This window comes from Coregonus clupeaformis, chromosome 1 (genome assembly GCF_020615455.1).
Source record: "Coregonus clupeaformis isolate EN_2021a chromosome 1, ASM2061545v1, whole genome shotgun sequence".
NCBI lineage: Eukaryota > Metazoa > Chordata > Actinopteri > Salmoniformes > Salmonidae > Coregonus > Coregonus clupeaformis.
The window spans coordinates 51395445-51412499 of record NC_059192.1 but is presented as its reverse complement, the minus strand read 5'-3'; the positions used below and the strand labels follow the sequence as shown (position 1 = coordinate 51412499).

The 17055-nt window shown below is 45.4% G+C and overlaps 1 protein-coding gene and 1 long non-coding RNA gene across 2 annotated transcripts; both read right to left on the bottom strand.

Moving 5' to 3' along the window:
* Positions 1-7132: 7132 nt before the first annotated feature.
* LOC121582952 (zinc finger protein 318-like) lies at positions 7133-11379 on the bottom strand. Its single transcript, XM_041899143.1, has 6 exons — positions 10850-11379; positions 9893-10663; positions 9719-9792; positions 9456-9555; positions 8276-8394; positions 7133-7999 (listed from the first exon to the last, which is right to left on the bottom strand). The coding sequence occupies exons 2-6, from the start codon at positions 10122-10124 to the stop codon at positions 7979-7981; spliced, it is 546 nt and encodes a 181-aa protein (XP_041755077.1). The 5' UTR covers positions 10125-10663; positions 10850-11379; the 3' UTR covers positions 7133-7978.
* Positions 11380-11762: 383 nt separating this feature from the next.
* Positions 11763-16789, bottom strand: LOC121582949. The gene is made up of 3 exons (XR_006003421.1): positions 16444-16789; positions 12693-12774; positions 11763-12212 (listed from the first exon to the last, which is right to left on the bottom strand). It is a non-coding gene; the product is annotated as an uncharacterized LOC121582949 (long non-coding RNA).
* Positions 16790-17055: the final 266 nt, after the last annotated feature.

Below are 17055 nucleotides of genomic sequence, written 5' to 3'. Positions count from 1 at the left end.
AGACAGAACGCATCTCCTTCCTGAGCGGTATGATGGCTGCATGGTCCCATTGTCACGCCCTGACTCTGGAGACTCTTATTTGTTGAGTCAGGGTGTGTATATTCCATGTTGTGATTTTCTATGTTGCATTTTCTATGTTTAGATCTAGTATGTCTAGATCTATGTTGGCCGGTGTGGTTCCCAATCAGAGGCAGCTGTCGCTCGTTGTCTCTGATTGGGGACCATACTTAGGCAGCCTATTGGCACTAGTGGGTTGTGGGATCTTGTTCCGGTTAAGGTATGTTGTGTTGTGCTGCCTTGGACTTCACGGTTCGTTGGTTTGTTGTTTTGTCGGGTGTTTATTCATTTAAATAAACATGTACGTATATCACGCTGCGCCTTGGTCCGTCCCGTCTGTAAACGAACAGGACAGAAGATCCCACCAAACGAGGACCAAGCAGCGTGTCCAGGCAGAGCGGATGGCCATGTCACAGGTGGCCAATTTGTGGTCATGGGAGGAGATATTCGCGGGGAAAGGACCATGGGCGAAGGTAGATGCCCAGGCAGGAGAGGAGCAACGGCAACACAGAGGAAGCCGGTCGAGGAAGAAGCCCGAGAGACAGCCCCAATAAAAATGTTGGGGGGGGGGCTAAAAGGGTGGTTGGCGGAGCCTAGTGTTAGAGCAGAGCCAACTCCCCGTACTCACGCGAGAAGGCGTATGACTGGGCAAGCTCCGTGTTATGCGGAGCTACGTACTGTGTCGCCAGTGCGCCGGCACAGTCCTGTACGTCCTGTGCTTGCACCACGCATGTGCCGTGCGAAGATGGGCATCCAGCCAGGACGGGATGTGCCGGCTCAACGCTCCTGGTCTCCAGTACGCCTCCTCGGTCCCGCATATCCTGTGGCAGTTCTACGAGCTGTATCGCCAGTGCGCGTGCACAGCCCAGTGCGTCCTGTGCCAGCGCCCTGCACGTGTAGTGCGAAAGTGGGCAGCCAGCCAGGACGGGTTGTGCCAGCTCTCTGCTCCAGACCTCCAGTCCGCCTTCGCAGTCAGGTCCGGCCTGTTCCTGCTCCTCGCACCAAGCCAGTGGTGCGCGTTGCCAGCCCGGCCCGGCCCGTTCCTGCCCCTCGCACCAAGCCAGTGGTGCGCGTCGCCAGCCCGGCCCGTTCCTGCCCCTCGCACCAAGCCAGTGGTGCGCGTCGCCAGCCCGGCCCGGCCTGTTCCTGCCCCTCGCACCAAGCCAGTGGTGCACGTCGCCAGTCCGGCCCGGCCCGTTCCTGCCCCTCGCACCAAGCCAGTGGTGCGCGTCGCCAGTCCGGCCCGGCCCGTTCCTGCCCCTCGCACCAAGACAGTAGTGCGCATTGCCAGTCCGGCCCGTTCCTGCCCCTCGCACCAAGCCAGTGGTGCGCGTCGCCAGCCCGGCCCGGCCCGTTCCTGCCCCTCGCACCAAGCCAGTGGTGCGCGTCGCCAGTCCGGCCCGGCCCGTTCCTGCCCCTCGCACCAAGCCAGTGGTGCGCGTCGCCAGTCCGGCCCGGCCCGTTCCTGCCCCTCGCACCAAGACAGTAGTGTGCATCGCCAGTCCGGCCCGGCCTGTTCCTGCCCCTCGCACCAAGCCGGTGGTGCGTGTTCCTAGTCCGGTCCGGCCCGTGCCTGCTCCTCGCACCAGACCAGTGGTGCTGTTGTCCAGTCCGGCACGGCTCGTGCCTGTTCCACCGGTTCCTGGTCCGGCACCGGTCAGCTGCTCCACTCCGGAGCCAGAGCAGTCCGCTCCACCGGTGCCTGATCCAGCTCCGGTCAGCTGCTCCAGTCCGGAGCCAGAGCAGTCCGCTCCACCGGTGCCTGATCCAGCTCCGGTCAGCTGCTCCAGTCCGGAGCCAGAGCAGTCCACTCCACCGGTGCCTGATCCAGCTGCGGTCAGCTGCTCCACTCTGGAGCCAGAGCAGTCCACTCCACCGGTGCCTGATCCAGCTCCGGTCAGCTGCTCCACTCCAGAGCCAGAGCAGTCCACTCCACCGGGGTCCAGTCCAGCTCAGTCAGCGGCTCCACTCCGGAGCCAGAGCAGTCCGCTCCACCGGTGCCTGATCCAGCTCCGGTCAGCGGCTCCACTCTGGAGCCAGAGCAGTCCGCTCCACCGGGGTCCAGTCCAGATCCGGTCAGCGGCTCCACTCCGGAGCCAGAGCAGTCCGCTCCACCGGTGCCCAGTCCAGCTCCGGTCAGCGGCTCCAGTCCGGAACCTGAGCAGTCCGCTCCACCGGTGCCCGGTCCAGGTCCGGTCAGCGGCTCCAGTCCAGACCCAGACGTCAGCCCCTCTCCAGGTTCGGGGTCTCCCACACTAGGGTCCAGACAGGGCTTGGAGTATAGTGGGATGAAGGAGAGGGGAAGCAGCGCGCCGAGGTCCAGACCAGACCAGGGGCGCAACAGGGAGGCGGAGAATAGGTGGTTGTCACGCCCGGAGCCGGATCCGCCTCCGAGGCGGAATGCCCACCCGGCCCCTACCCTGTTAAGTAAAGGTTGTGCGGTCGGAGTCCGCACCTTTGGGGGGTACTGTCACGCCCTGACTCTGGGGACTCTTATTTGTTGAGTCAGGGTGTGTATATTCCTTGTTGTGATTTTCTATGTTGCATTTTCTATGTTTAGATCTAGTATGTCTAGATCTATGTTGGCCGGTGTGGTTCCCAATCAGAGGCAGCTGTCGCTCGTTGTCTCTGATTGGGGACCATACTTAGGCAGCCTATTGGCACTAGTGGATTGTGGGATCTTGTTCCGGTTAAGGTATGTTGTGTTGCCTTGGACTTCACGGTTCGTTGGTTGTTTATTCATTTAAATAAACATGTACGTATATCACGCTGTGCCTTGGTCCGTCCCGTCTGTAAACGATTGTGACACCCATGGTGTTTATACTTGCGTACTATTGTTTGTACAGATGAATGTGGTACCTTCAGGCGTTTGGAAATTGCTCCCAAGGATGAACCAGATTTGTGGAGGTCTACAATTGTTTTTCTAAGGTCATGGCTGATTTCTTTTGATTTTCCCATGATGTCAAGCAAAGAGGCACTGAGTTTGAAGGTAGGCCTTGAAATACATCCACAGGTACACCTCCAATTGATTCAAATTATGTCAATTGGCCTATCAGAAGCTTCTAAAGCCATGACATCATTTTCTGGAATTTTTCCAAGCTGTTTAAAGGCACAGTCAACTTAGTGTATGTAAACTTCTGACCCACTGGAATTGTGATACAGTGAAATAATCTGTCTGTAAACAATTGTTGGAAAAATTACTTGTGTCATGCACAAAGTAGATGTCCTAACTGACTTGCCAAAACTATAGTTTGTTAACAAGAAATGTGTGGAGTGGTTGAAAAACGAGTTTTAATGATTCCAACCTAAGTGTAAACTTCCGACTTCAACTGTACGTGTTGTTATTAGGCCTACTGATGGTCGATACTGATGGCTAATATTTAACATTATAGAAAGTTGGGGTAGCCTATAATTAAGACATTCGAGAGTGCCCATCCCTGCAAGTTAAAACGCTGTACAATTTCAATTCTGCATAATGGAACAGCATTTCATATACTTTATTGTTGGGAAAAGTTGATATGCTTCAGTTTGCTGCCATATGACTGGTTTCACATTTGTCTCCAGCGATTATAAGGTAAAACATATCTAAAACAAGTGTCATATATATTTAAAATTCCCTTCTTCAAATGGATTACTTATTTACCTAGCTCTTATCAAGTTGTAAATTACAGTGCATGTCATTTTTATCCGAAAAAATTAAGTAGATGCTTTTTCCACTTGGAACTGGTAGGTTCGCTACATTTTAGTCATTTAGCAGACACTCTTATCCAGAGCGACTTAGTTAGTGAGTGCATACATTATATTTTTATTTATTTGTTTCATACTGCCCCCCCGTGGGAAACAAACCCACAACCCTGGCGTTGCAAACGCCATGCTCTACCAACTGAGCTACATCCCTAGACCTTTTTCATGGTTTCCTCGCGTGGAATTATTAGGGAATTAATTTAAGGTCAGAATTTGGTGTATCTGTAGACACACCACCGCCACAACTTCATTTATTCGATCTCCACCCAAACGAATAGCAGCATTTATTCGATCTCCACCCAAACGAATGGCAGCATTTATTCGATCTCCACCCAAACGAATAGCAGCATTTATTCGATCTCCACCCAAACGAATAGCAGGTGAACAGCACGTTATTCTCATGCTTAAGTTCAAGGTCATAGAGAGAAAAGTGCATAAAAAAAGGCATTACGTTCCATTAACTCAGGTTGGAATCGGGCCCCAAGTGATTTTAATTTTGGAAATGTGTTCCAAAGTATTCCCACTTAACATAGAGCTATAAAAGAGCAATACAGTGCCTTCAGAAAGTATTCAGACCCCTTGAATTTTTCCACATTTTGTTCCTTTACAGCCTTATTCTAAAATTGATTAAATAAAATAAATTCCTCAGCAATCTATACACAATAGCACATAATGACAAAGCGAAAACAGGTTTCTATACATTTTTGCAAATGTATAAAAAAATAAACCTTATTTACATAAGTATTCAGACCCTTTGCTATGAGCCTCGAAATTGAGCTCAAGTGCATCCTGTTTCCATTGATCATCCTTGAGATGTTTCTACAACTTGATTGGAGTCAATTCAATTGATTGGACATGATTTGGAAAGGCACACACCTGTCTATATAAGGTGCCACAGTTGACTGTGCATGTCAGAGCAAAAACCAAGCCGTGAGCTCCGAGACAGGATTGTGTTGAGGCACAGATCTGCGGAAGGGTACCAAAACATTTCTGCAGGATTGAAGGTCCCCAAGAACACAGTGGCCTCCATCATTCTTAAATGGAAGAAGTTTGGAACCACCAAGACTCTTCCTAGAGCTGGCCGCCCGGCCAAACTGAGCAATCGGGGGAGAAGGGCCTTGGTGAGGGAGGTGACCAAGAACCCGATGGTCACTCTGACAGAGTTCCAGAGGTCCTCTGTGGAGATGGGAGAACCTTCCAGAAGGACAACCATCTCTGCAGCACTCCACCAATCAGGCCTTTATGGTAGAGTGGCCAGACGGAAGCCACTCAGTAAAAGGCACATGACAGCCCGCTTGGAGTTTGCCAAAAGGCACCTAAAGACTCTCAGACCATGAGAAACAAGATTCTCTGGTGTGATGAAACCAAGATTGAACTCTTTGGCCTGAATGCCAAGTGTCACGTCTGGAGGAAACCTGGCACCATCCCTACGGTGAAGCATGGTGGTGGCAGCATCATGCTTTGGGGATGTTTTTCAGTGGCAGGGACAGGGAGACTAGTCAGGATCGAGGCAAAGATGAACGGAGCACAGTACAGAGAGATCCTTGATGAAAACCTGTTCCAGAGCGCTCAGGACCTCAAACTGGGGCGAAGGTTCATCTTCCAACAGGACAACGACCCTAAGCACACAGCCAAGACAACACAGGAGTGGCTTTGGGACAAGTCTCTGAATGTCCTTGAGTGGCCTAGCCAGAACCCGGACTTGAACCCGATCGAACATCTCTGGAGAGACCTGAAAATAGCTGTGCAGCAACGCTCCCCATCCAACCTGACAGAGCTTGAGAGGTTCTGCAGAGAAGAATGGGAGAAACTCCCCAAATACAGGTGTGCCAAGCTTGTAGCGTCATACCCAAGAAGACTCGAGGCTGTAATCGCTGCCAAAGGTGCTTCAACAAAGTACTGAGTAAAGGGTCTTAATACTTATGTAAATGTGATATTCCCATTTACTGTTTTTAATAAATTAGCTAACATTTCTAAAAAACAGTTTTTGCTTTGTCATTATGGGGTATTGTGTGTAGATTGATGAGGAAAAAAACTATTTAATCGATTTTAGAATAAGGCTGTAACCTAACAAAATGTGGAACAAGTCAAGGGGTCTGAATACTTTCCGAAGGTGATCGTATACAAATGTAAGCAAGGTTTGAAATTATTATGTTTTAGTCAAATATATCTGTTTCGACTTCTTGTGGTCAATTTGCAGTCTACAAATTATTTGTAATTATGTTCTAGTTGATGATCCCTGGTTATAACATTTTAATCAACAATGTTATTGGGCTTTTATATACATACTTCCAGTTCCAAATGCCTCTGCCACTATACAGTAAATAGAAATGTTGAGGGGAAAAAGTTTGATGGAATTGAAATCATGTTCATGTCAACCCTCTCTCCCGTCTCTTGCATCGCACATTGTGCCAGAAGCTGACATGTCTTTCCTCCACCTCTCAACCGCAGGAGAAACCATGCAAGCGGTACCTGTTTGTGAGGATGTTTTCAGCCCTCAACTGTTTCAAAAAGGCCTCCAGCAACTCTAGAGTAAGTCTAATCATTAAATATCAAAATATATGTAATTGTAGCTTTGGTCTTTTCAGAATCTAATATATCACACAGTGATGAACGTAACTGTCTGAAATGTGTAGCAATATTCTTGTAATTCAGAAATGCTATTTGTTATCAAGCCAAAAGAAGCACAAATTAAAATCATACACAGTAGGCTATCAATTTGATACACACACAGAGAGGACATGTGAGATTGAGCAAGTGGACAAAAACATAAGTGGGCTAATGATGTACACGGAGTTTCTCCCTCCTTTGCCCTCAGAACAGCCTCAATTCGTCGGGGCATGGAATCTACAAGGCGTCGAAAGCGTTCCACAGGGATGCCAGCCCATATTTACTCAAATGCTTCCCACAATTGTGTCAAGTAGGCTGGATGTCCTTTGGGTGGACCATTCTTGATACACACAGGAAACTGTTGAGCGTGAAAAACGCAGCAGCGTAGCAGTTCTTGACACACTCAAACCAGTGCGCCTGGCACCTACTACCATACCCCGTTTACCTTACAGAAAGATGGTAACTAAGAATTCCCACTTAGTTTCTATCCTGATAGGATCCAATGACGTTGGCAAGATCATATGCGCTTAATGGACTTCCTCCGTCAATTACTGAGACCTAGATTATAAGAGGACAATACATGTCAAGAATTACAGGAGAACTTCTCCATTATAAAATAATTCCATCACAACAGTTTCACATCAGGGAGAAAAACACAGTACAAGCCTGAAATGAAAGTTGACTTTTAATTGCAAAAATACATTACATAATATTTGCAGCACTAAATCAAGGTTGAACAAAGTGAAATATAAAACACAAACAAAATGTGGCCATGGCCCAATATGAGAAGGTTTTTTAATAAACAAAAATGGGATCAGTGGCTGGCAGCAAAACAATTCTGGACATGATAAATGCTGTATTCACCTGGAACTTCCTGTCCTCCAACAGCATTTAATGAAAATGTGCTGTTATCCACTACAACACAGAAAAACAAATAGTTGAAAAAAGACAACCCCAAAAGGAGAGAACAGGTCAGAGAAATACAGTTTCTTTCAAACTTTAAAAGCTACAACTTCTCAAACAACAGCAATGATGCCAAACTTACCTAAGGTCATCCACAGAAACAATCAAACCAGGACATGCAGCAGCTAAGACTTCTCATCCTTTTCATTTGTCTTTTTTTCTTCTTCTTTTTGTGGCCTTTAGGAGATTTGCCTTTCTCATCATCACTGCTGGAACTGCTTTCTCCATTATCTTTATGCTTTTTGTCACATACTTCCACGGTGGGCTTTCCTTTAGTCTCAACCTTGTCCGGTTTCACCCTACCATGTTTCCCACTGGCAGGGCCAGAGGAAGCAGCGCTAGAGCCCTTATCCACCCTCCCCCTGGCCTTTTGCAGACCTGGTGGGGTGTACCCGCAGACCATAATCATCTTTATCCTGGGGCTTCCAGGTTGTTCCTCTTTGACGTAGATCTTCTCCCTGTCGTTCCTGTAACCCTTTTGGCACACGTCTAGTTTGCGTTTAAGATCAGGATGCCTCTGATCTCTTGGGTCTCTCTGGTCCCTCTGCTTTGGGTCCAGGGGGTGTCTGCTGTGATGGCTAGGGTGTCCTCTGTCATGTCCAGGTCATCTGTCTCCATGCTTCTGCTATAGACAAGGTGAAACAGTTTGGGATTATAATATCGAAAATAGTATCTGGATGTGTGTATGTCCTTCAGCTTTTGTACTGAAAATAACACCTACCACAATTATTTTTGGGAATTTGACTGGAGTGGACTGGAAAAAAAACTCATGTTTATACTGAGGGGTGATCCAGGTTATGAACAATGCAACGGTTTAACTAGACTATTTATTTGGTCAATTCAGTGTAACTTATACAGTTGGGTTAGTGTGTGGGGAGAGAGAATGTAGTTAGGTACTTGCCATGCTAGGCTCATTCCACTGGTGGGTTGCTGCATGGCTCTCAGCAGTGGTCATGTCTCCAAAGAACTCCTCACACTTCTGGCAGTAGAACCAGATGACAGGAATGAAAAAGCTAGACCCTGAAAAATATAGGAATGAAAAAGCATTTAAAATCAAATCAAATTGTATTTGTCACATGCGCCGAATACAACAGGTGTAGACCTTACCGTGAAATGCTTACTTACAAGCCCTTAACCAACAATGCAGTTCAAAAAATAGATTTAAGAAAATATTTACTAAATAAAGTAAATCCGGGTGGCCATTTTATTAATTGTTCAGCAGTCTTAAGGCTTGGGGGTAGAAGCTGTTAAGGAGCCTTTTGGTCCTAGACTTGGCGCTCCGGTACCGCTTGCCGTGCGGTAGCAGAGAGAACAGTCTATGACTTGGGTGACTGGAGTTTTTGACAATTTTTTGGGCCTTCCTCTGACACCGCCTATTATATAGTTCCTGTATGTCAGGAAGCTTGGCCCCAGTGATGTACTGGGCCGTAAGCACTACCCTCTGTAGTGCCTTACGGTCGGATGTCGAGCAGTTGCCATACCAGGCGGTGATGCAACCGGTCAGGATGCTCTCGATGGTGCAGCTGTAGAACTTTGTGAGGATCTGGGGACCCATGCCAAATCTGTTCAGTCTCCTGAGGGGGAAAAGGTGTTGCCGTGCCCTCTTCACGACTGTCTTGGTGTGTTTGGACCATGATAGTTTGTTGGTGATGTGGACACCAAGGAACTTGAAACTCTCGACCCGCTCCACTTCAGCCCTGTTGATGTTAATGAGGGCCTGTTCGGCCCTCCTTTTCCTATAGTCCACGATCAGCTCCTTTGTCTTGCTCACATTGAGGGAGAGGTTGTTGTCCTGGCACCACACTGCCAGGTCTCTGACCTCCTCATCGTTGTCGGCGATCAGGAAACTTAATGATGTTGTTGGAGTCGTACTTGGCCACGCAGTCGTGGGTGAACAGGGAGTACAGGAAGGGACTAAGCACGCATCCCTGAGGGGCCTCAGTGTGGAGGATCAGCGTGGCAGATGTGTTGTTGCCTACCCTTTAGAAGTCATTCTATTAGCAAGTAATGATAGAAACAACAAATAAGTACATATATTATGTAGATAGAGAAAGACGGGTCTATAATGAATAATACTGTACCATCCTGCTTTAGCAATTCCTCCAGTTCCTTCATAAGAGTCTCTTTCCTTTTCATTTGGTCATGTCTCGATCTCCTCTGACTCTCCTGGTCATCTTTGCTCTAGAAAGTCCCATTTCATCAGAATATTAAAATGCAGTGTTTTCCAGTTTAGACATCACAACATGCTATACACAACATACATCAGGAGTAATTATCATCAGCAATAATGAGTTTTATCTCAGAGAAAAGAGTGTGATTGGAATGATACTGCCAGGTAAATTACCCTTTGTTTGTCTGAATTCCTCTGGGAATGGTTGCTATCATGTGGATCACTATTGGCCCTTTTCTCCCTTGTTGCTAAGAAAGAAAGTGAAATGCAATTAGTCACAAAAGTATTATACTGTAGATTCACATTTTTCCTGATATAGTGAATGTGTTGTTTATAGACTGCTCTAACCTTTAATAATGGACTGTAAAGACTCCAGTGCTTGTTGTATTGGTGCTGTTCCAAGTGCTGGCGAGGTCAGTCTGGGTTCCTGTGATGCCCCAGCTACAAGAGGAAGAGGCAACGCTGGTGATGGCAGTTTCTCCTCCTGCTTTGGCATCTTCCCATCCTTCTGCTGCTGCAGCTTGATCATCATCTTACTGATCTCCGCCGTACCCAGACTCAGCCCGATGTTCTTCAGCATGGTCTTGATCTTCTCACATTCCTTCACAGTGGGGGCGGGGGCAGGTTTCACATCAGGAGCAGGGACAGGCTGTACCCTCTGCTCAGGCCTCACACTGGACAGGACAGTTGAGGAGGCATCTTGAAGTCCTGGATTTCACCATGGTTCCCGAACAGAGGCATGCTTTGATAGTAAGGAGGGCCTGCCGGTGAGACCTCTGCAGAGCTTTGCTGGGTAATGGTTGTGGACTGTGCAAAAGGCAGGGTGGCAGAGCGTTGTTTTGCCTGGTTATCCTCATTCCCATAGAGGAAGTCCTCCTCAACCTTCTCCGGCTTCTGAACAGGCGAGACCTCCCTAGTACCCTGCAGCCAGAAGAAGTCACAGCACACTCTCTCGTGGGGGAGGAGATTGCTGTCAGTTTCCTGCTGTCTCATCTGGGGAGCTTCCTGTCCGCTGACTGGATTAGGCCCATCTGGGACTTTAAGAAATTCCTGTCTTCTGGCCAAGACTGGCCCACCTGGAATACTGCTGCTCTGTATTTCTCTGCTGAAGTTATTGGCCTATGGAACAAATAGAAAAGACAAAGGGTTTTATTGTGAGAATTTATTTTACATTTGTTAGATTGCCTAGCCTTCTTCACTGCAGATATAATTGATAGTTTTACAGCAAAATGGGTCTTGCCAGGTTTTAGAAGACTCATTAACTTAACATACCCCATGATGACCCATGTCCTTCTCATACTACACCTGGATTGTGAGAATGGCATTCTTGATGGAAGGCGTGACTACTGATGCTCTTTCCACGGCTGCGACTCCTAGCTCTGCTTTTGCTCCTTGCCTGACTTTTCCCTCAGCTACGGCTCCTACTACGTGCCTTGCTTTTGCTTCTGACCTGGCTCTTTCCACGACTGCGACTCCTGCTCCGTGGTCTGCTTTTGCTTCTTGCCTGGCTTTTTCCTCAGGTACGACATCTGCTGTGCGGACGGCTCTTGCTTCTCACCTGGCTCTTTGCTCGGCTCTTGCTCCTGCTTTCCTTTATTGGACTACGAGATTTGCTCCAGAGTCTTTGCCTCTCATAGCCCCGGTCTTCTGGTACACCTGGTGCCTTGACCGGCTTCCCTGCGTCCGACAGGTTGACTCCTTTGAGGAAGTCAGGGACTGGCTTATTGGCTGCAAGGCATCTGAGGAATTCTTCACCAGCCGTCTCACTGATATACATTTACATTTTAGTCATTTAGCAGACGCTCTTATCCAGAGCGACTTACAGTTAGTGAATAAATATTATTATTATTTTTATACTGGACCCCCGTGGGAATCAAACCCACAACCCTGGCGTTGCAAACGCCATGCTCTATCAACTGAGCTACAGCCCTGCCGGCCATTCCCTCCCCTACCCTGGACGACACTGGGCCAATTGTGCGCCGCCCATGAGTCTCCCGGTCGCGGCCGGCTGCGACAGAGCCTGGATTCGAACCAGGATCTCTAGTGGCACAGTTAGCACTGCGATGCAGTGCCTTAGACCACTGCGCCACTCAGGAGATACAAGTAAAAGCTGTTTAGATTCCTGTCCATTGCAAGCAGCTATAGTTTAATGAGGTTGTGAACTAGGGGGCGATTCCACGCCAGCGTAGGTGGAAAACATTGTGGGTATCTCAGATTGTTCTGGCAATTCTCACATAGAAACTTTATTGGGAGGAAGGATGTGTGACATGCTTTTTACATTTGTATCACAAACCATTGTTTTGTTTTTTGATCATTATGAAAGTGGCAATTTTAGGCCCTTTTTAGACCTATACATGCCTCCTATGAACCATACATGATAGAGACAACATCTTGATGTCATTATACTCCTTATAGTGTGCTCTCAAATATGGAGTATGTCTAGATTCTGAAATACAATTTCACATTCATTTATTCAACATTAAAATATGAATATTAAAATCCGTAAGAGTCTAAGTAACATAATCCCTATGAAAATATGTCAGTTTAAGGTAGAGATCTGTTTTTTTGCATGGGCTGCTTCTCAATCCACCACATCCGCCTATGTCAGTCTTCTGTATCTGCGGTGGAAGGTGGCCGAGTTAAATTCTCACGAATACGTCTGTAGCGTCTGTGGAAAGAGGAGACTCTCACAAACACGATATTGTTCTCGTTTTGCTCTACATCCCCCACAAGTGTCACGGGACTTGTCTGAAGGTAACCCACACAAATGAATGGAAGTATAAAGGTAGTTTTGTGCCAACAAATATAAGACGCTAAATATGTGTCCAAAAAAACTAAAACATTTCCTGAGCTTTCTTATATCTCCTAGATATAGGACAGACACTTCAAAACCCTATTCCTTAAGATGTATTTTTTGCCATTGATGAATATGTTATTCAATGCATTTCTATGGGCTATAGTAGTAAAGGCCATTTTATACTTAGAATTTGACATTATAGTTCACAGCCCTCCTTTTGGATTGCACATTCAGCAAATCACCAGCAGAGGGAGTTCCCTTTAAATCAGTTTAATGTTAGTCCAGTGGATAGGTGTAATAATTGTGCATTTTATGATAAATTATCAAACTTGATACACTAATACTACATACCTTAAGGAACATTTTAAAGTCTGGGAAGCCTGTCAGTCAACCAGGGTGGCCATTTGAATAAAATGGTTGCCATTCGGATTTCCTGTTAGAAGAAAACAGGGTAAAATCATTCCAAACAATATAAAATGACTTTGTAATGTTATCTATCCACTACATATACCCCACAGATGATATAGACAACAATTCTGAGCATAAAGTACTCTTAAAACCATAATGGGGGTCATATTGAGGTCATTTTGACCATAATCCAGCAGCTACACCAAATTTCACACACAGCTAGGGCATGTCTAAAGAAGTATTTTTGGCTATATTGCCATCACATATTTTGTCCCCCCTTGCGGCCATTTGCAATATGGCCACTAAACAGCTGCATGGGGCCATATTACGATATTTCCATAAATGATTGGTACAGCCCAATGATGGCTTAAAATGTTTGAGGGGGTCTGGCAAACACAATATTTTGACCTCCCCACATTATATATAATTGGTAGAAGTGTAAACTATAACATAGCTGATTCGCTAAGAGCATAGCTGATTCGCTGTTTAAACAAAGGTTAGCCATGTGTTGGCAAAAATTAATATCCAAGTCAAGAAAAGCTTACCAGCAGCCAGCTGCACTTGCCGCACTGGTAGCCTATTCACAGGTGCTTTTTCAAAGCCTATGTCAGATAATCCAGCAAAGCCCCGTTTCCACTGGTACTTAAAATTAGGGCCAAATTCGAGCTGGCTCAAATGGAATTCTGAAATTTGAGCTGGGTCGAGGGAAACCCAGGCCAGCGCAGCCCTGTTTCACAACTGGTGCCAGATCGATTAGAATTTGGGATGGTGCCGGAGTTACTTTGCAACCACCAGCTGATCACTGCTGACACCACAGATAGGGTTAGTTATAAAAATCTTCGCTGACACCACGTTTAGCTAGCTCGTCTGGGCTTGTTGCTGTTAGCTATCACATAGACAAGCAGTACTGCAGTAGTTAGACATGACACAAATTACCACCATAGCTGGAACCTTCATTTATTTTTGCACAACACAAACTTTTATGAGAACAGTCAGCCCTCGAATGATAGCTACCTAACATTAGCTTGCAAATCAGGGTTGAAACAAGCTAGCTAGCTAATGTGAGCTAGCAGAAATTATAGCTGGCCGTCATATTGAACGCTAGCTAGCTACATCATATCAAACCTGTCATCTGGTTTGCTTGGTTAGCTAGCTAGCTAATAGTCAATGCCATTGCAAGCAAGGCAGGAATTAAGCTAGCTAGCTAGCTAGCTAGCTAGCCTGTTATGCTAGCAATGACGCTAATCATTTTGCTAGCAAGCTAAATACACTGAGCAAAAATATACCCAATAAATTACTGGGAGTTTATACATAGAGTGTGCGACTATATTAGTTTTTGTAGCTTGCAGAAAAATATAAACGCAACATGTAAAGTATTGGTCCCATGTTTCATGAGCTGAAATAAGAAATCCTACACATTTTCCATACGCACAAAAAGCTTATTTCTCTCAAATGTTGTGCACAAATTTGTTTACATCCCTGGCCTGGCTCCCAAGTGGATGGGCCTATGGCCTCCCAGGCTCACACATGGCTGCACCCCTGCCCAGTTAGGTGAAATCCATAGATTAGGGCCTATGAATGTATTTCAAATTCACTTATTTCCTTATATGAACTGTAACTCAGTAAAAACGTTGAAATTGTTGCATGTTGCGTTTATATTTTTGTTCAGTATACATGGCTCTGAATCTGGCTGACACTGGCAGGAGTATGGGGTAACGTGTTTTTAAAAAATGGTGAAGGTGAATTAAATTCTTCAACATCTTGCTAGATAGCAACATTAGCTAAGCCAGCTGCACAGTCACATATTGGCTACCTAGCAACATGACATAATATCTAATTTCTGGAGGCAGTGGAAACGCAATTCGAGCTAGCCTACCTACTAAGGCCAGCCCAACCCGGGTTGACTTCAAAGTGCCAATTGAAACGGGGCTTAAGTGTAATTGGCTCCAATGAGTGTAATTTGCTCAATAGTAGGAGTTAAGAAATAAAGTTGCTATCATTATAAAGAAGATATTCTCCTCATTTCTACTGTAGGTATGTAATTCAAAATGTGTTTATTCTGTTGCTAGCAATATTCATAAAAACATTTAAATCAAAATATATAATTTTTCCACTTTTATTTTGTATATCTTTTTCGCTGACCCCGGTTGATACCCCTGGTCTAGCCTATTCATAGATGCTAGCTAACTCTAGCGTCTATTCAAGAAGGTAGCCTATCTTCCCGGCCGGGGGTGTTTGTTAAGAGCCCTGACGTTCAGTCTGAACGTTAACACACATCACTTGCAGTACAGTTTTGGAAACACAAGGACATTATCTTTTCAAATCAAATCAAATTGTATTGGCCACATGCACCGAATACAACAGGTGCAGACATTACAGTGAAATGCTTACTTACAGCCCTTAACCAACAGTGCATTTATTTTTAATTAAAAAGTATAATAAAACAACAAAAAAGTGTTGAGAAAAAAAGAGCAGAAGTAAAATAAAATAAAAGTAGGGAGGCTATCTATACACAGGGGGGTACCGGTGCAGAGTCAATGTGCGGGGGCACCGGCTAGTTGAGGTAGTTGAAGTAATATATACATGTGGGTAGAGTTAAAGTGACTATGCATAAATGTTATATCTGCAAGAACTACATATTCAACAAACAAAAGGTTAAATTACTACACATATTTATAAGGTTAGGGTTCCCACACGGCCATATATATATATATATATATATATATATATATATATATATATATATATATATATATATATATATATTTTATTTATATATATATATATATATATATATATCCACTGAACAAAAATATAAACGCAACATGTAAAGTGTTGGTCCCCTGTTTCATTAGCTGAAATAAAAGATCCAAGAAATGTGCCATATGCACAAAAAACTTATTTCTCTCAATTTTTGGCCACATTTGTTTACATCCCTGTTAGTGAGCATTTCTCCTTTGCTAAGGTAATCCATCCACCTGACAGGTGTGGCATATGAAGAAGCTGATTTAACAGTATGATCATTACACAGGTCCACCTTGTGCTGAGGACAATAAAAGGCCACTCTAAAATGTGCAGTTTTGTCACATAACACAATGCCACAGATGTCTCAAGTTTTGAAGGAGCGTGCAATTGGCATGCTGACTGCAGGAATGTCCACCAGAGCTGTTGCCAGATAATTTAATGTTAATTTCTCTACCAAGAGCCGCCTTCAACATAATTTTCGAGAATTTGGCAGAACATCCAACGGACCTCGCAACAGCAGACCACGTGTACCCCACCAGCCCAGGACCTTCACTTCCGCCTTCTTCACCTGTGGGATCGTCTGAGACCAGCCACCCGGGCAGTTGATGAAACTGAGGAGTATTTCTGTCTGTAATAAAGCCCTTTTGTGGGGGAAAAACAAATTATGATTGGCTGGGCCTGGCTCCCACAGTGGGTGGAAATCCATAGATTAGGGCCTAATTTATTTATTTCAATTGACTGATTTCCTTATATGAACTGTAACTCAGTAAAATCTTTAAAATTGTTGTGTTTATATTTTTGTTCAGTATATGAAAAATATTGTTAAAACCAGTTAACAGTGTACAGTAAGTGTATATTTTGCATAGTGAAATTATTTTTATGTGAAAGTAGAGGGCTTTATGTTTCCAAAACCGTATCGCAAGCGAGATTTATTAACGTTTCTACATACCTGCCAACTTTTCAAAACACCTTGGAGTGAGATTTTGTCCTGGGTCCGCCTGGGTCCTGCAGTCGGTGAAAAGCAATTGCACTGCCTGCGTCTCAGAACTGCGGCCGCCTTGATCTCATGAGGTTATCGTTGCCCGCGTGTGCATGAGTCGGGATCAAGTCGGACACAAATCTAACCAGCATGCATTGGGCGGTGATCGATTCTGCGCAGACCTGGCTCATCTCAAATGAGCCTCTTGTCTATGATCTGTCGGCATGGTTATACTGGCCTGTGGCCTTCTTGGAGGCCTTGATGATATCGGAGGGGGGCTCCCATTTGAAGCAGGGCTCCAGATTGGCCATCTTTATGGTCATTATTGAGGACAGGGTGCCATCCAATGCTAGGCTGTTTCTTCTCTTGGTTTTGTTCAGTCCCACAACTGAAAACACCCTCTCAGCATCTGCGTTTGCATGGGGCAACACCAGGACAAGCTTGGCGACGGCAGCAAGCCTCTCGAATTCTTTGGCTCCTGTCACCTATGGAAAATGCACCAAAACACAATGGAAAAACATACCTTGATTTTTGATTGATTAATACTGTGAGTATACTGTAGGTTGATCCATTAACAAAGTT

Excerpts from the sequence above, each read along its gene's own strand:
- LOC121582952 (XM_041899143.1), bottom strand. The coding sequence starts at position 10,124 with ATGCTGAAGAACATCGGGCTGAGTCTGGGTACGGCGGAGATCAGTAAG. Across the intron at positions 9,793-9,892 it reads TTTACAGTCCATTATTAAAG|CAACAAGGGAGAAAAGGGCC; the intron begins GTTAGAGCAGTC and ends TTTCTTTCTTAG. Across the intron at positions 9,556-9,718 it reads GGAATTCAGACAAACAAAGG|AGCAAAGATGACCAGGAGAG; the intron begins GTAATTTACCTG and ends GGGACTTTCTAG.